A 26,832-nucleotide genomic window follows, 5' to 3' on the forward strand; every position below is an offset into this window, starting at 1 on the left:
GCTTGGGCCTGGGAAGTGCATGCAACTCAGGGCCCGCTCCCTTGTAGAGCAACCTGGAGCCTGAGCAGTGTAGACGGGGAAAGCACACACACCGTGAGTGGGGGCAAACCCAGTGTGGCCGGAACACTGCTGGTACTCCCCACACTTGCCAGTGACATTTGTTTACAGCGTTCCTCCCTCCCCACAGCACGACTGAACAAGTGAGCCTAAATAAGAGACCACCACATTTTAAATCCAGCTCCATACAACGCTCCGCCGCCGCTGCTGCCGCGACTCGGTCTGCGCGCTAGCACCCTCCGGCCGACCACTCCGCCGCTATGGAAGACATGAACGAGTACAGCAACATAGAGGAATTCGCAGAGGGATCCAAGATCAACGCGAGCAAGAACCAGCAGGATGACGGTAAAATGTTTATTGGAGGCTTGAGCTGGGATACAAGCAAGAAAGATCTGACTGAATATTTGTCTCGATTTGGGGAAGTTGTGGACTGCACGATTAAAACAGATCCTGTTACTGGAAGATCACGAGGATTTGGATTTGTGCTTTTCAAGGATGCTGCTAGTGTTGATAAGGTTTTGGAACTGAAAGAACACAAACTGGATGGCAAATTGATAGACCCCAAACAGGCCAAAGCTTTAAAGGGGAAGGAACCCCCAAAAAAGGTTTTCGTGGGTGGATTGAGCCCAGATACTTCGGAGGAACAAATTAAAGAATATTTTGGAGCCTTTGGAGAGATTGAAAATATTGAACTTCCTATGGATACAAAAACAAATGAAAGAAGAGGATTTTGCTTTATTACATATACAGACGAGGAGCCAGTAAAGAAATTGTTAGAAAGCAGATACCATCAAATTGGTTCTGGGAAGTGTGAAATCAAAGTTGCACAACCCAAAGAGGTATATAGACAGCAACAGCAACAACAGAAGGGAGGAAGAGGTGCTGCAGCTGGTGGGCGAGGAGGTACTAGGGGTCGTGGCCGAGGTCAGGGCCAAAACTGGAACCAAGGATTTAATAACTATTATGATCAAGGATATGGAAATTACAATAGTGCCTATGGTGGTGATCAAAACTATAGTGGCTATGGCGGCTATGATTATACTGGGTATAACTATGGGAACTATGAATATGGACAGGGATATGCAGACTACAGTGGCCAACAGAGCACTTATGGCAAGGCATCTCGAGGGGGTGGCAATCACCAAAATAATTACCAGCCATATTAAAAGGGACGCTGGAGAAAACAGGAAGAGATTGCTAACGTAACCATCTTGCAGGAGGACATTGAAAATTGGTCTTCTGTTGATCTAAGATGATTATTTTGTAAAAGAGTTTCTAGTGTACAAGACACAATTTGTGTCCAACTGTATATAGCCGCCAATTAGTTTTTTTTGTTTTTACTTTGTCTTTTGCTATCTGTGTTATGACTCTGTGGATTTGTGTTTATACAAACTTTATTTGTATGATTACATGTTAAACCTCAAATAAATGCTTCCTTATGTGATTGTTTTTCTGCGTCAGGTACTAAATAGCTCTGTAAAAGTGTAATTTTAAATAAGCAATAATTAACGCACAGTTTATTTTGTAGGGAGTTTTGCTCCATAGGAAGAGGAGAAAACTGGTCCTTTATAAATAGCCAGCTACAGTGTCTGCTCTGTTCCCCTTTTTTGTTAGATGTATTCTATGCTCTTTAGACTTCATTTCTGTCTCTTAACTGAGGCTTCCATCATAACCTTTAATGTTGTTTTCCTCTCTGCCTATCTGGAGACATTGTCATGAAAGTTTCTGTGGCATAATTACACTGTTGTGATTAGTGGGAGCTTTCTAGTAGACCATGAGTCTTTGGCTATATTTTGAAAAATAAATGTTTAATGGCACAAAGCATGCTGGTAGCTCCTTTTATGAAGAAAATGTTTTGCTTTGTTCTTGTCTCCGGAAAAGCATTTTTTAATGGTTTGCTGTATTCAGTGGTCTGCTAGAAAGAGCTTTGACTAATCATAATACAGTAACTTAATGTTTTCTTGATTAAAATGTCCAGATATACCCATTGCGGGGGGGAGGGGGGCTAAACTGTGTTATAGGAGCTACAGGTTAAGAATATCAGATATAGTTAGATTTTACACAATTTTGGCAAATAGGTGTGAAGTTTGAACAAAAGTTAGATTACAAGATTTGAAGTAGTAAACTGAGTAAATTAATTGTATACTATTCTGTTGGTTTTATGTCACAGCAAGCACCAAACTGAACAAAATGTTTTCTCTTGGGGCATTGTTAGGAAGCTGTACTGGGTGTTAACTGTTACATGATGTGAGTTCTTAGAAGGCATGGGTAGTAGGTTTCAGTCATTTTTTTATGTGGTTAGTGCATGAGCTGAGTAGTTGAGCATATTCACATTCAGACAAAGAATAATGGAGAAGGATGACCCTTGATTCTTACGTAAATGCAAGTCTTCAGTGTGACCAAGTCATGTCATTACAACAGATCTTCCTGGTGCGTTAAAAAGAAAACCTTTTAGCTCTAGATTTGGGAGGATATCCTAGATAAGTTCAAGTTTTGAATTTCACATTCAGTGTAGTTAACTGAGTTTAATGTTTTCAGTTTTGTTGCTTTGGTTTCATGTTCGCCATTAGGATTGGCATACATGTTTACTTATGGAATAGTTCACCTCACCTTCAACCAAGTGTAAATTTTTTTATGCTAAAAAAAAAAAAAAAGAGACCACCACACCCACTTGTGTCAGGGCAGAAATGAGACACTGTAGAGACCTGCAAACAGAAGCCAAATAAACAAAGGGAACCGCTTTAGAAGTGACAGGTGCAACAGATTAAAATTCCTGTAGTTAACACCGATTACACTGGAAGCGGCCTAGATATTGAGAAGTGTAAGCTGGAACAAGGAGCTATCTGAAACTGAACTGAATCCACACTGCCCGCAACAGCTCCAGAGAAATTCCTAGATATATTTTTACTATTATTATTTTTTTAATTAAATTTTTTTCTTTCTTTTTTTTTAAAGTCCTCAATTACTCCTCTATTACTTCTTAATTTTCATTTTTATAACCTTGCAAAAAAAGGGGGGGGCCCTATTTTTAAAGCAAATTTCATATATATTTCTTAAATTTTTTGTGTTTTTGTTTTTTTTAATATTGTATTTTTAAGAATCTAACCTCTACTCTAGATTTTTAATCTTTGTTTTTCAGTAATTGATATCAATTTTGGACATTTAAGAATCCAACCTTCAGTACCCATTTTTACTCAGGAGTGTGATTACTGGTTTGATTACTCTCTCCCCCTTTTGACTCTCCTTTTTCTCCCCCAGATCACCTCTATTTCCTCCCTCGCCCTTCTCTTCTAAACCCAATTCTGTGAATCTCTGTGGGTGTTCTGGGCTGCGGAGAACACTTAGGGAACAGACTACTGCCTAGATCTGTCTCTCTCCTCTTGAGTCCCCCTTTTTCTCCTCTTGCTCACCTCTATCTCCTTCCTCTCTCTCCTCTTCTTCATGTAACTCTGTGAACCTCTCTGGGTGTCCCTCACTGTGGAGAATATTTTCACCATTAACCTAGAAGTTTTATTATCAGTGCTGTATGGATTGAGAAGTCTTGAGGCTACTGAAAGAATAAGACTGAAATCCAGAGGCAAGAGGCTTAAGCCCCAAACCTGAGAACACCAGAGAACTCCCAACTACAGGGAACATTAATTAATAAGAGATCATCCAAAAGCCTCCATACCTACACTGACACCAACCACCACCCAAGAGCCAATAAGTCCCAGAGCAAGACATACCACACAAATTATCCAGCAATGCAGGAACATAGCCCTGAGCGTCAATATACAGGGCCCAAAGTCACACCTAACACATAGACCCATCTCAACACTCATTACTGGACACTCCATTGCACTCCAGAGAGAAGAAATCCAGCTCCACCCACCAGAACACCGATGCAAGCTTCCCTAACCAGGAAACCTTGACAAGCCAATCGTCCAACTCCACCCACTGGGAGAAACCTCCACAATAAAAAGGAACCACAGACTACCAGAATACAGAAAGGCCACCACAAACACAGCAATCTAAATGAGACAAAAAGGCAGAGAAATACAGAGCAGGTAAAGGAACATGAAAAATGCCCACCAAGCCAAACAAAAGAGGAGGAGATAGGGAATTTACCTGAAAAAAGAATTTAGAATAATGATAATAAAAATGATCCAAAATCTTGAAAACAAAATGAAGTTACAGATAAATAGCCTGGAGACAAGGATTGAGAAGATGCAAGAAATGTTTAACAAGGACCTAGAAGAAATCAAAAAGAGTAAATTAAAAATGAATGATGCAATAAATGAGATCAAAAACACTCTGGAGGGAACCAACAGTAGAATAAAAGGAGACAGAAGGTAGTATAAGTGACTTAGAAGATAAAATGATGGAAACAGATGAAGCAGAGAGGAAAAAATAAAAAAGAATCAAAAGAAATGAGGACAACCTCAGAGACCTCTGGGACAATGTGAAACGCCCCCAACATTTGAATCATAGAAGTCCCAGAAGAAGAAGACAAAAAGAAAGCTCATGAGAAAATACTCGAGGAGATAATAGCTGAAAACTTCCCTAAAATGGGGAAGGAAATAGTCACACAATTCCAAGAAACCCAGAGCGTCCCAAACAAGATAAACCCAAGGCGAAACACCCCAAGACACATATTAATCAAATTAACAAAGATCAAAGACAAAGAACAAATACTAAAAGTAGAAAGGGAGAAACAACCTATAACACACAAGGGGGTTCCCATAAGGATAACAGCAGATCTTTCAATAGAAACTTTTCAGGCCAGAATGGAATGGCAGGACATACTTAAAGTAATGCAAGACAATAACATACAACCCAGATTACTGTACCCAGCAAGGATCTCATTCAGATATGAAGGAGAATTCAAAAGCTTTACAGACAAGCAAAAGCTGAGAGAATTGAGCACCACCAAACCAGCTCTTCAACAAATGCTAAAGGATCTTCTCTAGACAGGAAACACAGAAAGGTTGTATGAACACGAACCCAAAACAACAAAGCAAATGGCAATGGAACCATACTTATCAATAACTACCTTAAATGTAAATGGTTTGAATACCCCAATCAAAAGACAAAGACTGGCTGAATGGATACAAAAGCAAGACCCCTATATATGCTGTCTACAAGAGACCCACCTCAAAACAAGGGACACATACAGACTGAAAGTGAAGGGCAGGAAAAAAAAAAATTCATGCAAACAGAGACCAAAAGAAAGCAGGAGTCGCAATACTAATATCAGATAAAATAGACTTTAAAATAAAGGCTATGAAAAGAGACAAAGAAGGACACTACATAATGATCAAAGGATCAATCCAAGAAGAAGATATAACAATTATAAATATATATGCACCTAACATAGGAGCACCACAATATGTAAGGCAATTGCTAACAAGTATGAAAGGGGAAATTAACAATAACACAGTGATAGTGGGTGACTTTAATACCCCACTCACAACTATGGATAGATCAACTAAACAGAAAATTAACAAGGAAACACAAACCTTAAATGACACAATGGACCAGCTAGACCTAATTGATATCTATAGGACATTTCACCCCGAAATAATGAATTTCACCTTTTTCTCAAGGGGACAAGGAACCTTCTCCAGAATAGATCACATCCTGGGCCATAAATCAAGCCTTGGTAAATTCAAAAAAAAATTGAAATCATTCCAGTCATCGTTTCTGACCACAATGCAGTAAGATTAGATCTCAATTACAGGGGGAAAAAAAACTATTAAAAATACAAACATATTGAGGGTAAAGAACATGCTTCTGAATAACCAAAAAAACCATAGAAGAAATCAAAAAAAGAAACAAAAATATGCATAGAAATGAATGCAAATGAAAACACAACAACCCAAAACCTATGGGACACTGTAAAAGCAGTGCTAAGGGGAAGGTTCATAGCATTACAGGCTTACCTCAAGAAACAAGAAAAAAGCTAAGTAAAAAATCTAACTTTACACCTAAAGAAACTAGAGAAGGAAGAAATGAAGAACCCCAGGGTTAGTAGAAGGAAAGAAATCTTTAGAATAATAGCCAGGACATGGAAGCAACCTAGATGCCCATCAGCAGACAAATGGATAAGGAAGCTGTGGTACATGTACACCATGGAATATTACTCAGCATTAAAAAGAATTCATTTGAATCAGCTCTAATGAGATGGATGAAACTGGAGCCCATTATACAGAGTGAAGTAAGCCAGAAAGATAAAGACCATTACAGTATGCTAACACATATATATGGAATTTAGAAAGATGGTAATGATAACCCTATATGCAAAACAGAAAAAGAGACACAGATGTACAGAACAAAATTTTGGACTCTGTGGGAGAAGACGAGTGTGGGATGTTTCGAGAGAACAGCATCGAAACATGTATATTATCTATGGTGAAACAGATCACCAGCCCAAGTTGGGTGCATAAGACAAGTGCTCAGGCCTGGTGCACTGGGAAGACCCAGACAGATCGGGTGGAGAGGGAGGTGGGAGGGGGGATCGGGATGGGGAATACATGTACATCCATGGCTGATTCATGTCAATGTATGATAAAAACCACTACAATATTGTAAAGTAATTAGCCTCCAACTAATAAAAATAAATGAAAAAAAATAGGGCAGAAATAAATGCAAAAAAACCCAAAAGACACCATAGCAAAAATCAACAAAGCTAAAAGCTCGTTTTTTGACAAGATAAATAAAATTGACAAACCGTTAGCCAGACTCATCAAGAAACAAAGGGAGAAGAACCAAATCAACAAAATTAGAAATGAAAATGGAGAGATCACAACAGACAACACAGAAATACAAAAGATCACAAAGGATCATAAGCGACTACTATCAGCAGCTCTACGCCAATAAAATGGACAACTTGGAAGAAATGGACAAATTCTTAGAAAAGTATAACTTTACAAAACTGAACCAGGAAGAAATAGAAGATCTTAACAGACCCATCACAAGCATGGAAATCGAAACTGTAATCAGAAATCCTCAAGCAAACAAAAACCCAGGACCATATAACTTCACAGCTGAATTCTACCAAAAATTTAGAAAAGAGCTAACACCTATCTTACTCAAACTCTTCCAGAAAATTGCAGAAGATGGTAAACTCCCAAACTCATTCTATGAGGCCACCATCACCCTAATATCAAAACCAGACAAAGATGCCACAAAAAAGAAAACTACAGGCCAATATCACTGATGAACCTACATGCAAAAATCCTTAACAAAATTCTAGCAAATAGAATCCAACAACATACGAAAAAGATTATACATCATGACCAAGTGGGCTTTATCCCAGGAATGCAACGATTCTTTAATATATGCAAATCAATCAATGTAATACACCACATTAACAAATTGAAAGATAAAAACCATATGATTATCTCAATAGATGAAGAAAAAGCCTTTGACAAAATTCAACATCCATTTATGATAAAAACCCTCCAGAAAGCAGGAATAGAAGGAACATACCTAAACATAATAAAAGCTATATATGACAAACCCACAGCAAACATTATCCTCAATGGTGAAAAATTGAAAGCATTTCCCCTAAAGTCAGGAACAAGGCAAGGGTGCCCACTCTCACCACTACTATTCAACATAGTTCTGGAAGATTTGGCCACAGCAATCAGAGCAGAAAAAGAAATAAAAGGAACCCAGATAGGAAAAGAAGAAGTAAAACTCTCACTGTTTGCAGATGACATGATCCTCTACATAGAAAACCCTAAAGAATCTACCAGAAAATTACTAGAGCTAATCAATGAATATAGTAAAGTTGCAGGAAATAAAATTAACACACAGAAATCCCTTGCATTCTGATACACGAACAATGAGAAACAGAAAGGAAAATTAAGGAAACAATACCATTCACCATTGCAACGAAAAGAATAAAATACTTAGGAATATATCTACCTAAAGAAACAAAAGACCTATATATATAAGACTATGAAATACTGATGAAAGAAATCAAAGAGGACACAAACAGATGGAGAAATATACCATGTTCATGGATTGGAAGAATCAATATTGTGAAAATGAGTATACTACCCAAAGGAATCTATAGATTCAATGCAATCCCTATCAAGCTACCAACGGTATTTTTCAGAGAACTAGAACAAATAATTTCACAATTTGTATGGAAATACAAAAAACCTCGAATAGCCAAAGCAATCTTGAGAAAGAAGAATGGAACTGGAGGAATCAACCTGCCTGACTTCAGGCTCTACTATAAAGCCACAGTTATCAAAGACAGTATAGTACTGGCACAAAGACAGAAATATAGATCAATGGAACAAAATAGAAAGCCCAGAGATAAATCCACATACCTATGGACACCTTATCTTTGACAAAAAAAGCAAGAATATACAATGGAGAAAAGACAACCTCTTTAACAAGTGGTGCTGGGATAACTGGTCAACCACTTGTAAAAGAATGAAACTAGAACACTTTCTAACACCATCCACAAAAATAAACTCAAAATGGATTAAAGATCTAAATGTAATACCAGAAACTAGAAAACTCCTAGAGGAGAACATAGGCAAAACACTCTCCAACATAAATCACAGCAAGATCCTCTATGACCCACCTCCCGAATATTGGAAATAAAAGCAAAAATAAACAAATGGGACCTAATTAAACCTAAAAGCTTTTGCACAACAAAGGGAACTCTAAGCAAGGTGAAAAGACAGCCTTCAGAATGGGAGAAAATAATAGCAAATGAAGCAACTGACAAAGAATTAATCTCAAAAATATACAAGCACCTCCTGTAGCTCAATTCCAGAAAAATAAAAGACCTAATCAAAAAATTGGCCAAAGAACTAAAGAGACATTTCTCCAAAGAAGACATACAGATGGCTAACAAACACATGAAAAGATGCTCAACATCACTCATTATTAGAGAAATACAAATCAAAACCACAATGAGGTACCATTACACACCAGTCAGGATGGCTGCTATCAAAAAGTCTACAAGCAATATATGCTGGAGAGGGTATGGAGAAAAGGGAACCCTCTTACACTGTTGGTGGGAATGCAAACTAGTACAGCCACTATGGAGAACAGTGTGGAGGTTCCTCAAGAAACTGGAAATAGAACTGCCATATGACCCAGCAATCCCGCTGCTGGGCATACACACTGAGGAACCCAGAGCTGAAAGAGACACGTGTACCCCAATGTTCATCCCAACACTGTTTATAATATCCAGGACATGGAAGCAACCTAGATGCCCATCAGCAGATGAATGGATAAGAAAGTTGTGGTACATATACACCATGGAATATTACTCAGCCATTACAAAGAATACATTTGAATCAGTTTTAATGAGGTGGATGAAACTGGAGTCCATTATACAGAGTTAAGTAAGCCAGAAAGAAAAATACCAATACAGTGTACTAACGCATATATATGGAATTTAGAAAGATGGTAATGAAAACCCTATATGCAAGACAGAAAAAGAGACAGATGTATAGAACAGACTTTTGGACTCTGTGGGAGAAGGCAACGGTGGGATTACTTGAGAGAATAGCATTGAAACATGTATATTATCAGTTGTGAAACAGATAGCCAGTCCAGGTTTGATGCATGAGACAAGTGCTCAGGGCTGGTACACAAGGATGACCCAGAGGGATGGGATGGGGAGGGAGGTAGGAGGGGGGTTCAGGATGGGGAACGCATGTACACCCATGGTAGGTTCAAGTCAATGTATGGCAAACACCACTACAATATTGTGAAGTAATTATCCTCCAACTAATATTAATAAATGAAAAAAAAAAAGAAAGAGAAAGAGAAATACTGTGTTATTTTACTGATATGTAAAATCTAAACAAAACAAAACAAAACCAATGAACAAACAAAACAAAAACAAATGCATAGATACACAGAACAAATTACCAGAGGGGAAGGGAATTGGGGGTTTGGTGAAAAGGATAAAGGGGATCAATTGTACAGGGAGATGGTAATTACACTTGTGTTGGTTACTCTATACTGTATATAGATGTTGACCTATAATGCTGTACATCTGAAATTTATATAATAAAAATTATTTTCTGTGTAGGAAAAAATTCTAACTTTTGAAAAGAATAATTATAAAAGATTTGATGATGAAGGAAATATTTAATCACTGTACTTACTCAGAAATGAGGATTATGGTTTTGATAAAATAAGAATTGCTTTTTAAAATAAACTATTTTTAGAACAGTTTTAGGTTACAGCAAGACTGAATGGAAAGTTCAGTGAGTTCCCACATACCCTTTGCCCCACATGCACAAAGTCCCACACAATCCATATCCTACACTACATAGTACATTTGTTACAATTAACTAAAAACTGTCCCAAACAGAAATCACCAGACCCAGATGGAGTTAGAAATTTAAAACACAATGCCATTTAATGACCTGGATAACCATGATGGTGTGATCACTCACCTAGAACCAGGAATCCTGGAGTGTGAAGTTAAGTGGGCCTTAGGAAGCATCACTACGAACAAACCTAGGAAAGGTGATGGAATTCCAGTTGAGCTATTTCAAATCCTAAAAGATGATGCTGTGAAGGTGCTGCATTCAATATGCCAACAAATTTGGAAAACTCAGTAGTGACCACAGGACTGGAAAATGTCAATTTTCATTCCAATCCCAAAGAAAGGCAGTGCCAAAGAATGTTCAAACTACCAGACAATTGTGCTCATTTCACATGCTAGCAAGGTAATGCTCAAAATCCTTCAAGCTAGGCCTCAATAGTACATGAACCAAGAACTTCCTGGTGTACAAGCTGGATTTAGAAAAGGCAGAGGAAACAGAGATCAAATTGCCAACATCCGCTGGATCATAGATAAAGCAAGAAAATTCCAGTAAAACATCTATATATTCTTCACTATGGTGAAGCCTTTGACTGTGGATCACAACAAACTGTGGAAAATTCTTAAAGAGATGGGAGTACAAGACCACCTTACCTGCCGCCAGAGAAACCAGTTTGCAGGTCAAGAAGCAACAGTTAGAACTAGACATGGAACCACAGACTGGTTCCAAACTGGGAAAGGAGAACGTCAAGGCTATATATTGTCACCCTTATATGCAGAGTACATTATGCAAAATGCCAGGCTAGAAGACTCACAAGCTAGATTCAAGATTGCCAGGAGAAATATCAACAACATCAGACATGCAGATGACACCACTCTAATGGCAGAAAGTGAGGAGGACCTAAAGAGCTTCTTGATGAAGGTGAAGGAGGAAAGTGAAAAAGTTGGCTTAAAACTCAACATTCAGAAAAGTATGATGATGGCATCTGATCTCATCATTTCGTGGCAGATAGATGAGGAAAGAATGGAAACATGACATACTTTATTTTCTTGGGCTCCAAAATCACTGTGGGCAGTGACTGCAGCCATGAAATTAAAAGATACTTGTCCCTTGGAAGAAAAGCTATGACAAACGTAGACAGAGTTTTAAAAAGCATAGACGTTACTTTTCTGACAAAGGGCCAGATAGTCAAAGCTATGGTTTTTCCAGTAGTTCATAACTGATGAAGGACTGTTATCTAAAATATACAAAGGACACTTAAAACTCAGCAGCAAGAGAATTCACAACCTGATTAAAAAATGGTTTAAAGATCTGAACAGACACCTCAGCAATAAAGATTTACAGATGGAAATAAGCATATGAAAAGATGCTCTACCTCATATGTCACCAGAGAAATATAAATTAAACCAATAATTAGATACCCTTGCATACCTTTAAAATTGATAAATTCTGAAACACCGATAACATCAACTGCTGGTGAGAATATGGAGCAACAGAAACTCTCATTCATTGCCAGTGGGAATGCAAGATGGTACAACCACTTTGGAAGACAGTTTGGAGGTTTGTTACAAAACTATACTCTTAATCACACAATCCAGCAATCATACTAATTGGTGTTTACTCAAAGTAGTTGAAAACTTCTGTCTACAAAAAACCTGCACATAGATGTTTACTTCTAATTGTCAAAACTTGAATGCAACCAAGGTATCCTTCAGTAGGTAAATGAATACTTAAACTATGGCTTATCCAGACAATGAGTTCATGGGAAGTCACTTCAGTTGTGTCTGACTCTTTGCAACCCTTTGAACTGTAGCTTCCCAGCTCATCTATCCATGGGATTCTCCAAGCAAGCATACTGGAGTGGGTTGCCATGCCCTCCTCCCAGGGATCTTCCTGACCCAGGGATCGAACCCTTGTCTATTGTGACCCCTGCATTGGCAGGTGGGTTCTTTACTACTAGTACCACCTGGGAAGCCGATCCAAAGAACATGAAAACACTAATTTGAGAATATGTATGGACTCATATGTTCATCACAGCATTATTTACAAGAGTCAAGACATGAAAACAATCTAAGTTTTCATCAATGGATGACTGGATAAAAAAAGATGTGGAGACAAACACATGGATGGACCTTGAGGATATTATGCTAAGTGAAATAAGTCAGAAAGAGAAAGAGAAATACTGTATGATTTTACTCATACATAAAAATTCTCTGTACTCTAAGTTTTGCTGTGAATCTGAAACTGCTCTGAAAACCAAATTATGTTTTTAAAAATTGTCAGACTCATGTCCCAACATTTCCTTAATTACATTAAACCACATGGTCTAAATACATCAAGTAAATGACAGAAAGTGGAAGAGTGAATTTTTTAAAATGACTTAATTGTATCATATGCTTGAAAAATATTTCAAATATAATGATTTAAGTATATTGAAAGCAAACAGGAATATCATTGAAGCTTTATTTGTAATAGTTAAAAAGTTGTAAACAATCAAATTGTCCTTTACTAAAGGAATGACTGAAGAAACTGCTTCTTGCATACCATGGATTAGTTGTTGTTCAGTCGCTCAGTCTTGTCTGACTCTTTGTGAACCCATGGACTGAAGCAAGCCAGGCTTCCCTGTACATCATCAACTCCCGGAGCTTGCTCAAGCTCATGTCCATTGAGTCAGTGATGCCATCCAACCATCTCGTCCTCTGTCATCCACATCTCCTCCTGCCTTCAACCTTTGCCAGCATCATTCCCATCAGGTGGCCAAAATACTGAAGCTTCAGTTTCAGTATCAGTCCTTTCAATGAATATTCAGGACTGATTTCCTTTAAGATTTAAGATGGTAGGCACTGAGAGAGGGCATCAGAGGGCAGACAGACTGAAACCACAATCACAGACAACAGGCCAATCTGATCACATGGACCACAGCTTTGTCTAATTCAATGAAACTAAGCCATGCCATTTGGGGCCACCCAAGATGGACGGGTCATGGTGGAGAGGTCTGACAGAATGTAGTCCACTGGAGAGGGGAATGGCAAACCACTTCAGTGTTCTTGCCTTGAGAACCCCATGAACAGTATGAAAAGGCAAAATGATAGGATACTGAAAGAGGAACTCACCAGGTCGGTAGGTGCCCAATATGCTACTGGAGATCAGTGGAGAGATAACCCCAGAAAGAATGAAGGGATGGAGCCAAAGCAAAAACAACACCCAGTTGTGGATGGGACTGGTGATAGAAGCAAGGTCTGATGCAATATTGCATAGGAACCTGGAATGTAAGGTCCACGAATCAAGGCAAATTGGAAGTGGCAAAACAGGAGATCACAAGAGTGAACGTCAACATTCTAGGATTCAGCGGATGAAGATGGACTGGAATGGGTGAATTTAACTCAGATGACCATTATATCTACTACTGTGGGCAGGAATCCCTTAGAAGAAATAGTCATATTCTATAGCCATCATAGTCAGAAAAAGAGTCCAAAATGCAGTACTTGGATGTAAACTCAAAAATGACAGAATGATCTCTGTTCATTTCCAAGGCAAAACATTCAATATCATGGTAATCCAAGTCCATGCCCCGACCAGTAATGCTGAAGAAGCTGAAATTGGAGAGTTCTATGAAGACCCCAAGACATTCTAGAACTAACACCCAAAAAAGAGGTCCTTTTCATTACAGGAGACTGGAATGCAAAAGTAGGAAGTCAAGAAACACCTGGAGTAACAGGCAAATGTAGCCTTGGAGTACAGAATGAACCAGGTCAAAAGGTAAAAGAGTTCTGCCAAGAGAACGCACTGGTCATAGCAAACACTCTCTTCCATCAACACAAGAGAAGACTCTACACATGGATATCACCAGATGGATGACACCAAAATAACACTGACTATATTCTTTGCAGCCAAAGATGGAGAAGCTCTATACAGTCAGCAAAAACAAGACCAGGAGCTGACTGTGGCTCAGATCATGAACTCCTTATTGCCAAATTCAGACTGAAAGTGGAGAAAACCACTAGACCATTCAGGTATGACCTAAATCATATCCCTTATGACTATACAGTGGAAGTAAGAAATAGATTTAAGGGACTAGATCTGATAGACAGAGTGCCTGATGAACTTTGGATGGAGGTTTGTGGCATTGTATAGGAGACAGGAATCAAGACCATCCCCAAGAAAAAGAAATGCAAAAAAGCAAAATGGCTGTCTGAGGAGACCTTACAAATAGCTGTGAAAAGAAGGGAAGCAAAAAGCAAAGGCGAAAAGGAAAGATATACCCATTTGAATGCAGAGTTCCAAAGAATAGCAAGGAGAGATGAGAAAGCTTTCCTCAGCAATCACTGCAAAGAAATAGAGGAAAACAATAGAATGGAAAACACCAGTGATCTCTTCAAGAAAATTAGAGATACCAAGGGAACATTTCATGCAAACACGGGCTCAATAAAGGACAGAAATGGTAGGGACCTAACAGAAGCAGAAGATATTAAGAAGAGGTGGCAAGCATACACAGAAGAACTGCACAAAAAAGATCTTCACAACCCAGATAATCACGATGGTGTGATCACGCACCTAGAGCCAGACATCCTGGAATGTGAAGTCAAGTGGGCCTTAGGAAGCATCACTATGAACAAAGCTAGTGGAGGTGATGGAATTGCAGTTGAGCTATGTCAAATCCTGAACGATGATGCTGTGAAAGTGTTGCAGTCAATATGCCAGCAAATGGAGAAAAGTCAGCAGTGGCCACAGGACTGGAAAACGTCAGATTTCATTCCAATCCGAAAGAAAGGCAATGCCAAAGAATGCTCAAACTACTGCACAATTGGACTCATCTCACATGCTAGGAAAGTGATGCTTAAAATTCTCCAAGCCAGGCTTCAGCAATATGTGAACCGTGAACTTCCAGATGGTCAAGCTGGATTTAGAAAAGGCAGAGGAACCAGAGATCAAATGGCCAACTTCCGCTGGATCATCAAAAAAGGAAGAGAGTTCCATAAAAACATCTATTTCTGCTTTATTGACTATGCAAAAGCCTTTGACTGTGTGGACCACAATAAACTGGGAAAAGTCTTCAAGTGATGGGAATACCAGACCACCTGACCTACCTCTTGAGAAACCTGTATGCAGGTCAGGAAGCAACAGTTAGAGTTGGACATGGAAAAACAGAGTGATTCCAAATAGGAAAAGGAGTACATCAAGGCTGTATATTGTCACCCTGCTTATTTAACTTCTATGCAGAGTACATCATGAGAAACGCTGAGCTGGAGGAAGCACAAGCTGGAATGAAGATTGCCAGGAGAAATATCAATAACCTCAGATATGCAGACGACACCACCCTTATGGCAGAAAGCAAAGGAGAACTAAAGAGCCTCTTGATGAAAGTGAAAGTGGAGAGTGAAAAAGTTGGCTTAAAGCTCAACATTCAGAAAACTAAGATCATGGCATCTGGTCCCATCACTTCAGGGCAAATAGATGGGGGAAAATGGAAACAGTGGCTGACCTTATTTTGGGGGGCTCCAAAATCCCTGCAGATGGTGATTGCAGCCATGAAATTAAAAGACGCTTACCTCTTGGAAGGAAAGTTATGACCAACCTAGACAGCATATTAAAAAGCAGAGACATTACTTTGCCAACAAAGGTCCGTCTAGTCAAGGCTATGGTTTTTCCAGTGGTCATGTATGGATGTGAGAGTTGGACTGTGAAGAAAGCTGAGCACCGAAGAATTGATGCTTTTAAACTATGGTGTTGGAGAAGACTCTTGAGAGTCCCTTTGGACTGCAAGGAGATCCAACCAGTCCATCCTAAAGGAGATCAGTCCTGGGTGTTCGTTGGAAGGACTGATGCTAAAGCTGAAACTCCAATATTTTGGCCACCTGATGCGATGAGTTGACTCATTGGAAAAGACCCTGATGCTGGGAAAGTTTGAGGGCAGGAAGAGAAGGGGACGACAGAGGATAAGATGGTTGGATGGCCTCACCAACTCGATGGACCTGGGTTTGGGTCAGTCCAGGAGTTGGTGGTGGACAGGGAGGCCTGGCGTGTTGCGATTCATGGGGTTGCAAAGAGTCGGACATGACTGAACGACTGAACTAAACTGATTCTGACCGCTGTGAGATGATACCTCATTGTGGTTTTGATTTGTATTTCTCTAATAATGACTGATGTTGAGCATCTTTTCATGTGTTTAGTAGCCATCTGTAAGTCTTCTTTGGAGAAATGCCTGTTCAGTGCTTTTGCCCACATTTGATTGGGTTGTTGGTTTTTCTGATATTGAGCTGCCTGAGCTGAATTAATTCTTTGATGCTAAGCCTTCTTTATGGTCCAACTCTCACATCCATACATGATTACTGGAAAAATCGTAGCTTTGACTAGACGGACTTTTGTTGGCAAAGTCAAGTCTCTCCTTTTTAATATGCTGTCTAGGTTTGTAATGGACTTCCCTGGTGGCTCAGATGGTAAAAAATCTGCCTGCAATGTGGTAGACTTGGGCTCTATCCCTGGGTTGGGAAGATCCCCTGGAGATGGAAATGACAACCCAACCCAGTATTCTCACCTGGAGAATCCCATGGGGAGAGGAGCCTGGTGGGCGACAGTCCATGGGGTCACCAAGAGGCGGACACAACCGAGTGACTAACACTTTCACTTTCACAGGTTTTTCATAGCTTTTCTTCCAAGGAACACATGTCTTTTAATTTCATGGCTGCAGTCACAGTCCTCAGTGATTTTGGAGCCCAAGGAAATAAAGTTTGTCACTGTTTGCATTGTTTCCCCATCTATTTGCCATGAGGTGATGGGACTGGATGCCATGATCTTCGTTTTTTGCATATTGGGTTTTAAGCCAACTTTTCCACTCTCCTCTTTTACCTTCATCAAGAGGCTCTTTAGTTCCTCTTTGCTTTTTTGCCTTAAGGGTGGCGTCATCTGCATATCTGAGATCATTGATATTTCTCTCAGAAATCTTGATTCCAGCTTGTGCATCATTCGGCCTGGCATTTTGCATAATGTACTCTGCATATGAGTTAAATAAGTAGGGTGACAATATACAGCCTTGACATACTCCTTTCCAAATTTTTGGAGGTTCCTTAAAAAACTAAAACTAGAGCTACCACATGATTGAGCAATCCCACTCCTGGGCAAATATGCAGAGAAAACCATAATTCAAAAAGTTGCGTGCACCTAATGTTCATAGCAGCACTATTTGCAATAGCCAGGACATCTAAGTAACCTAATTATTCATCAACAGATGAGTAGATAAAGAAGATGTGGTGCATATATACAATGGAATTTTACTCAGCCATAAAAAGAATGAAATAAATCCATTTGCATTGACATGAATGGACTTAGAAATTGTTATACTGAATGACGTTAGAGAAAGACAAATATCATATCATGTCACTTAGATGGAGGGATTCCCAGTGGTTCAGTTGGTAAATAACCCACCTGCCAATGCAGGAGACACAAGACATGTGAGTTTGATACCTGGGTCAGGAAGTCCCCTTGGAATAGGAAATGGCAACCCACTCTAATATGCTTGCCTAGAAAATTCCATGGACAGGGGAGCCTGGCAGCCTGTGACAGTCCATCGGGTCACAAAGAGTGGAATACAACTGAGTATGTGTGCACACACACACACACACATACAGACATCACTTAGATGTACAATCTAAAGAAATGGTACAAATGAACTTATTTGCAAAACAAGAATAAAGTCACAGATGTAGAAAACAAACTTATGGTTACAAGGAAGAAGGTAGGGCAAGGGATAAATTGAAAGATCGGGATTGACATATAATAACACTACTCTATATAAAATAGATAATTAATAAGAACCTACTGTATAGTACAGGGAACTCTACTCAATACTCTGTAGTGATCTATATGGGAGAAGAATCTAAAAAAGAGTGGGTATATGTATATATATGACTGACTCACTTTGCTATACAGCAGAAAATAACACAACATTGTAAATCAACTATTCTCCAATAAAAATTAATTTTAAAAAAGGAAAAGAAAGAAAAGGAAAAAGTACTGTAAATCAACTACACTTCAATAAAAAAACTGAAAGCACCCCACTACAAAAATTAAAAATCCTCTGCATAATGAAGGAAATCATTAAAGTGAAAAGTCAACCTACCAAGTGGGAGAAGGTTTTTGCAAAAGACATATCAGATAAAGGTTAATATCCAAAATATATAAAGAACTCATGTAACTCAACAGCAACAAAAGACAAGCTACCTGATTTAAAAATAGGCAGAGGATCTGAATAGACATTTTCCCAAAGATGACAAGCATGCACATGGTGACAGGCACATGAAAATATGTTCAACATCATTAATTATCAAGGAAATGCAAATCAAAACTACAATGAGACATCACCTCACACCTGTTAGAATGGCTATTATCAAAAAGATAAGGAATAACAAATGTTGGAGAGGAATTAAAGAAAAGGAAACATTTTCACACTGTTGGTGGGAATGTAAATTGGTGTAACCATTTTGGAAAACAGTACAGAAATTCCTTTAAAAGTTAAGAATAGAATTACCATATCACTCAGCTATTTCATTTCTGGATATTTATCTAAAGAATGTGCTAAGTCACTTCAGCCATGTCTGACTCTTTGCGACCCTTTGGACTGTAGCCTACCAGGCCCCTCTGTCCATGGGATACTCCAGGCAAGAATACTGGAGTGGATTGCCATACTCTCCTCCAGGGTCTCTTCCCAACTCAGGGATGGAACCTGTGTCTCTTATGTCTCCTGCATTGGCAGGTGGGTTCTTACCACTAGCACCACCTGGGAAGCCCATCCAAAGAACAAGAAAACAATAATTTGAAAATATATATGGAATCATATGCCCATCACAGCATTATTAACAAGAGTCAAGACATGAAAACAACCTAAGTTTTCGTCAATGGATGGCTGGATAAAAAAGATGTGGAGACAACATGGATGGGCCTTGAGGATATTATGCTAAGTGAAATAAGTCAGAAAGAGAAAGAGGCAGTAGGAGCTAAGATGGCAGAGGACTAGGATGGGGAGACCACTGTCTCCCCCACAAATTCATTGAAAGAACATTTAAACGCTGAGCAAACTCCACAAAACAACTTCTGAACACTGGCAGAGGACATCAGGCACCCAGAAAAGCAGCCCATTGTCTTCGAAAGGAGGTAGGAAAAAATATAAAAGATAAAAAGAGAGACAAAAGAGTTAGGAATGGAGATCCATCCCGGGAAGGGAGTCTTAATAGAGGAAGTTTCCAAACACCAGGAAACCCTTTCACCGGCAGGTCTGGGGGAAGTTTTTGAATCTCGGAGAACAACCTAACTGGGCGGAAAAATAAATAAATAAAACCCACAGATCACATGCCTAAAGGCAACTCGTAGCAGAAAAGTACCCCAGATGCTCCCATCTGCCACCAGCAAGTTGGGGCTGAACGGAGAGGAGCGGGCAGCATTGCTTAGGGTAAGGACTGGGCCTGAATGCCCTGAGGGCAATCTGAGGGAGGTAATGCAGGCCGGTTCACAGAACAAAGGACTGAGCAATACCAGAGAAGAGCTAGCCAGCTGCGAACCGGCCCATCACCCGCTGGAGGCAGGGGGGAGGCGGGCGCCAGGCCGGAAAGGGGCAAACTCGGCCTCAGAGAGGGCATCCCCTACCAAACTGCAAACAGGCTTCCAGTTTCTAACCAAAGACTTCCTGAGATTCTGAATGGTTGACATCCGCCAGGAGGGTCGCAGCCAGAGGGTCGTTCCCTAGAACAGACACAAGGCGCACCCAAGGGCGCTCACAGAAACTGAGGCTGGGACTGGGAGGGGAGAAGACAGGCTGCACCTGAAGAGAGTGCACTCGTCAAGCTCCTGGTTCCCTGAGCTGCTCGGACCCAGAAGGGCACAAAACTCAGGCCCAACTGAGTCTGCGGCTTTGCGGAGTACCCAAGAACCTGAACCCGAGCGGCTTAGACCTAGGAAGTGCACGCAACTCAGGGCCCGCTCCCTGTAGAGCAACCTGAAGCCTGTGCAGTGTAGACGGGGAAAGCACACACACCGTGAGTGGGGGCAAACCCAGTGTGGCCAAGACACTGCAAGCACTCCCCACACACACCAGTGATATTTGTCTGCAGTGCCCCTCCCTCCCCACAGCGCGACTGAACAAGTGAGCCTAAACAAGAGACCACCTCCACCACCTTGTGTCAGGGCGGAAATTAGACACTGAAGAGACCTGCAAAGGGAAGCCAAATAAACAAAGGGAACCGCTTTAGCAGTGACAGGTGCAACAGATTAAAATCCCTGTAGTTAACACCGACTACACTGGAAGGGGCCTATAGATATTGAAAAGTATAAGCTGGAACAAGGAACTCTCTGAAACTGAACTGAACCCACACTGTCTGCAACAACTCCAGAGAAATTCCTAGATATATTTTTACTATTATTATATTGTTAACTAAAATTTTTTTCTTCTTTTTTTAAGTCCTCTATTACTCCTTTAATTTTAATTTTTATAACCCACTATTACCTTGCAAAAAAAGGACCATATTTTTAAAGCGAACTTCATATATATTTCTTATACTTTTTATGTTTTTGTTTTTTTAATATTGTATTTATAAGAGTCTAACTTCTCCAGATTTTTAACCTTTGTTTTTTAGTATTTGATATCAATTTTGTACCTTTAAGAATCCAGTCTTCACTGGAGGAGGAGCCAAGATGGCGGAGGAGTAGGACGGGGAGACCACTTTCTCTCCTACAAATTCATCAAAAGAATAACTGAACGCAGAGCAAACTTCGCAAAACAACTTCGGATCGCTAGCTGAGGTAATCAGGCGCCCAGAAAAGCAGCCCATTGTCTTCGAAAGGAGGGCTGTATAGTTGGAGAAGTCCTGAGACTACAGGAAGAATAAAACTGAAATCCAGAGGCAGGAGACTTAAGCCCAAAACCTGAGAACACCAGAAAACTCCTGACTACATGGAACTTTAAGTAATAAGTGACCGTCCAAAAGCCTCCATACCTACACTGAAACCAACCACCACCCAAGAGCCAAAAAGTTTTAGAGCAAGACATACCACGCAAATTCTCCAGCAACGCAGGAACATAGCCCTGAACATCAACATACAGGCTGCCCAAGGACACACCTAACACATAGACCCATCTCAAAACTCATTACTGGGCACTCCATTGCTCTCCAAAGAGAAGAAATCAAGTTCCACGCACCAGAACACTGACGCAAGCTCCCCTAACCAGGAAATCTTGACAAGCCAATCGTCTAACCCCACCCACTGGGTTAATCCTCCACAATAAAAAGGAACCACAGACCTCCAGAATACAGAAAGCCCACTCCAGATACAGCAATCTAAACAAGATGAAAAGGCAAATAAATACCCAACAGGTAAAGGAACATGAAAAATGCCCACCAAGTCAAACAAAAGAGGAGGAGATAGGGAATCTACCTGAAAAAGAATTTAGAATAATGATAATAAAAATGATCCAAAATCTTGAAAACAAAATGGAGTTACAGATAAATAGCCTGGAAACAAAGATTGAAAAGATTCAAGAACTGTTTAATAAAGACCTAGAAGAAATAAAAAAGAGTCAATTAAAAATGAATAATGCAATGAATGAGATCAAAAACACTTTGGAGGGAACCAAGAGTAGAATAACGGAGGCAGAAGATAGGATAAGTGAGGTAGAAGATAAAATGGTGGAAATAAATGAAGCAGAGAGGAAAAAAGAAAAAAGGATCAAAAGAAATGAGGACAACCTCAGGGACCTCTGGGACACTGTGAAATGCCCCAACATTCGAATCATAGGAGTTCCAGAAGAAGAAGACAAAAAGAAAGGCCATGAGAAAATACTCGAGGAGATAATAGCTGAAAACTTCCCTAAAATGGGGAAGGAAATAGCCACCCAAATCCAAGAAACCCAGAGAGTCCCAAACAGGATAAACCCAAGGCGAAACACCCCAAGACACATATTAATCAAATTAACAAAGATCAAACACAAAGAACAAATATTAAAAGCAGCAAGGGAAAAACAACAAATAACACACAAATGGATTCCCATAAGGATAACAGCTGATCTATCAATAGAAACCCTCCAGGCCAGAAGGGAATGGCAGGACATCCTGAAAGTAATAAAAGAGAATAACCTACAACCTAGATTACTGTACCCAGCAAGGATCTCATTCAGATATGAAGGAGAACTCAAAAGCTTTACAGATAAGCAAAAGCTGAGAGAATTCAGCACCACCAAACCAGCTCTTCAACAAATGCTAAAGGATCTTCTCTAGACAGGAAATACAGAAAGGTTGTATAAACGTGAACCCAAAACAACAAAGTAAATGGCAACGGGACCACACCTATCAATAATTACCCTAAATGTAAATGGGTTGAATGCCCCAACCAAAAGACAAAGATTGGCTGAATGGATACAAAAACAAGATCCCTATATATGCTGTCTACAAGAGACCCACCTCAAAACAAGAGACACATACAGACTAAAAGTGAAGGGCTGGAAAAAAATATTTCATGCAAACGGAGACCAAAAGAAAGCAGGAGTCGCAATACTCATATCAGATAAAATAGACTTTCAAATAAAGGCTGTGAAAAGAGACAAAGAAGGACACTACATAATGATCAAAGGATCAATCAAAGAAGAAGATATAACAATTATAAATATATATGCACCCAACATAGGAGCACCACAATATGTACGGCAAACACTAACGAGTATGAAAGAGGAAATTAATAGTAACACAATAATAGTGGGAGACTTTAATACCCCACTCACAACTATGGACAGATCAACTAAACAGAAAATTAACAAGGAAACACAAACCTTAAATGACACAATGGACCAGCTAGACCTAATTGATATCTATAGGACATTTCACCCCAAAACAATCAACTTCACCTTTTTCTCAAGTGCACACGGAACCTTCGCCAGAATAGATCACATCCTGGGCCATAAATCTGGTCTTGGAAAATTCAAAAAAATTGAAATCATTCCAGTCATCTTTTCTGACCACAGTGCAGTAAGATTGGATCTCAATTACAGGAAAAAAATTGTTAAAACTTCAAACATATGGAGGCTAAATAACACGCTTCTGAATAACCAACAAATCATAGAAGAAATCAAAAAAGAAATCAAAATATGTATAGAAATGAATGAAAATGAAAACACAACAACCCAAAACCTATGGGACACTGTAAAAGCAGTGCTAAGGGGAAGGTTCATAGCATTACAGGCTTACATCAAGAAACAAGAAAAAAGCCAAATAAATAACCTAACTCTACACCTAAAGCAATTAGAGAAGGAAGAAATGAAGACCCCCAAGGTTAGCAGAAGGAAAGAAATCTTAAAAATCAGGGCGGAAATAAATGCAAAAGAAACTAAAGAGACCATAGCAAAAATCAACAAAGCTAAAAGCTGGTTTTTTGAAAAAATAAACAAAATTGACAAACCATTAGCAAGACTCATTAAGAAACAAAGAGAGAAAAACCAAATTAACAAAATTAGAAATGAAAATGGAGAGATCACAACAGACAACACTGAAATACAAAGGATCATAAGAGACTACTACCAGCAGCTCTATGCCAATAAAATGGACAACTTGGATGAAATGGACAAATTCTTAGAAAAGTATAACTTTCCAAAACTGAACCAGGAAGAAATAGAAGATCTTAACAGACCCATCACAAGCAAGGAAATCGAAACTGTCATCAAAAATCTTCCAGCAAACAAAAGCCCAGGACCAGATGGCTTCACAGCTGAATTCTACTAAAAATTTAGAGAGGAGCTAACACCTATCTTACTCAAACTCTTCCAGAAAATTGCAGATGAAGGTAAGCTTCCAAACTCATTCTATGAGGCCACCATCACCCTAATTCCAAAACCTGACAAAGATGCCACAAAAAAAGAAAACTACAGGCCAATATCACTGATGAACATAGATGCAAAAATCCTTAACAAAATTCTAGCAAACAGAATCCAACAACATATTAAAAAAATCATACACCATGACCAAGTGGGCTTTATCCCAGGAATGCAAGGATTCTTTAATATCCGCAAATCAATCAATGTAATACACCACATTAACAAATTGAAAGATAAAAACCATATGATTATCTCAATAGATGCAGAGAAAGCCTTTGACAAAATTCAACACTCATTTATGATTAAAACTCTCCAAAAAGCAGGAATAGAAGGAACATACCTCAACATAATAAAAGCTATATATGACAAACCCACAGCAAGCATCACCCTCAATGGTGAAAAATTGAAAGCATTTCCCCTGAAATCAGGAACAAGACAAGGGTGCCCACTCTCACCACTACTATTCAACATAGTGTTGGAAGTTCTGGCCACAGCAATCAGAGCAGAAAAAGAAGTAAAAGGAATCCAGATAGGAAAAGAAGAAGTAAAACTCTCACTGTTTGCAGATGACATGATCCTCTATATAGAAAACCCTAAAGACTCTACCAGAAAATTACTAGAGCTAATCAACGAATATAGTAAAGTTGCAGGATATAAAATTAACACACAGAAATCCCTTGCATTCATATATACTAACAATGAAAAAACAGAAAGAGAAATTAAGGAAACAATACCATTCACCATTGCAACAAAAAGAATAAAATACTTAGGAGTATATCTACCTAAAGAAACAAAGGACCTATACATAGAAAACTATAAAACACTGATGAAAGAAATCAAAGAGGACACAAACAGATGGAGAAACATACCGTGTTCATGGATTGGAAGAATCAATATTGTCAAAATGGCTATTCTACCCAAAGCAGTCTATAGATTCAATGCAATCCCTATCAAGCTACCAACGGTATTTTTCACAGAACTAGACCAAAGAATTTCACAATTTGTATGGAAATACAAAAAACCTCGAATAGCCAAAATAATCTTGAGAAAGAAGAATGGAACTGGAGGAATCAACCTGCCTGACTTCAGACTCTACTACAAAGCCACAGTCATCAAGACAGTATGGTACTGGCACAAAGACAGAAATATAGATCAATGGAACAGAATAGAAAGCCCAGAGATAAATCCACGAACTTATGGACACCTTATCTTTGACAAAGGAGGCAAGGATATACAATGGAAAAAAGACAACCTCTTTAACAAGTGGTGCTGGGAAAACTGGTCAACCACTTGTAAAAGAATGAAACTAGAACACTTTCTAACACCATACACAAAAATAAACTCCAAATGGATTAAAGATCTAAATGTAAGACCAGAAACTATAAAACTCCTAGAGGAGAACATAGGCAAAACACTCTCCGACATAAATCACAGCAAGATCCTCTATGACCCACCTCCCAGAATATTGGAAATAAAAGCAAAACTAAACAAATGGGACCTAATGAAACTTAAAAGCTTTTGCACTACAAAGGAAACTATAAGCAAGGTGAAAAGACAGCCCTCAGATTGGGAGAAAATAATAGCAAATGAAGCAACAGACAAAGGATTAATCTCAAAAATATACAAGCAACTCCTGCAGCTCAATTCCAGAAAAATTAATGACCCAATCAAAAAATGGGCCAAAGAACTAAAGAGACATTTCTCCAAAGAAGACATACAGATGGCTAACAAACACATGAAAAGATGCTCAACATCACTCATTATTAGAGAAATGCAAATCAAAACCACAATGAGGTACCATTACACGCCAGTCAGGATGGCTGCTATCCAAAAGTCTACAAGCAATAAATGCTGGAGAGGGTGTGGAGAAAAGGGAACCCTCTTACACTGTTGGTGGGAATGCAAACTAGTACAGCCGCTATGGAAAACAGTGTGGAGATTTCTTAAAAAACTGGAACTAGAACTGCCATATGACCCAGCAATCCCACTTCTGGGCATACACACTGAGGAAACCAGATCTGAAAGAGACACGTGCACCCCAATGTTCATAGCAGCACTGTTTATAATATCCAGGACATGGAAGCAACCTAGATGCCCATCAGCAGATGAATGGATAAGGAAGCTGTGGTACATATACACCATGGAATATTATTCAGCCATTAAAAAGAATTCATTTGAACCAGTCCTAATGAGATGGATGAAGCTGGAGCCCATTATACAGAGTGAAGTAAGCCAGAAAGATAAAGAACATTACAGCATACTAACACATATATATGGAATTTAGAAAGGTGATAACGATAACCCTATATGCAAAACAGAAAAAGAGACACAGAAATACAGAACAGACTTTTGAACTTTGTGGGAGAATGTGAGGGTGGGATATTTCAAAAGAACAGCATGTATACTATCTATGGTGAAACAGATCACCAGCCCAGGTGGGATGCATGAGACAAGTGCTCCAGCCTGGTGCACTGGGAAGACCCAGAGGAATCGGGTGGAGAGGGAGGTGGGAGGGGCGATCGGGATTGGGAATACATGTAAATCCATGGCTGATTCATATCAATGTATGACAAAACCCACTGAAAAAAAAAAAAAAAAGAATCCAGTCTTCAGTACCCATTTTACTCAGGAATGTGA

General features: G+C 39.3%; 1 protein-coding gene across 1 annotated transcript; it reads left to right on the top strand.

The window, feature by feature from the left end:
• Positions 1–230: 230 nt before the first annotated feature.
• LOC122690055 (heterogeneous nuclear ribonucleoprotein D-like) lies at positions 231–1,506 on the top strand. The gene has a single exon (XM_043897010.1). It carries the CDS (start codon positions 318–320, stop codon positions 1,221–1,223), a length of 906 nt encoding a protein of 301 aa, XP_043752945.1. The 5' UTR covers positions 231–317; the 3' UTR covers positions 1,224–1,506.
• The last annotated feature ends 25,326 nt before the right edge of the window (positions 1,507–26,832 follow it).

The sequence above is a fragment of the Cervus elaphus genome, chromosome X (assembly GCF_910594005.1).
Source record: "Cervus elaphus chromosome X, mCerEla1.1, whole genome shotgun sequence".
In the NCBI taxonomy this organism is placed as follows: Eukaryota; Metazoa; Chordata; class Mammalia; order Artiodactyla; family Cervidae; genus Cervus; species Cervus elaphus.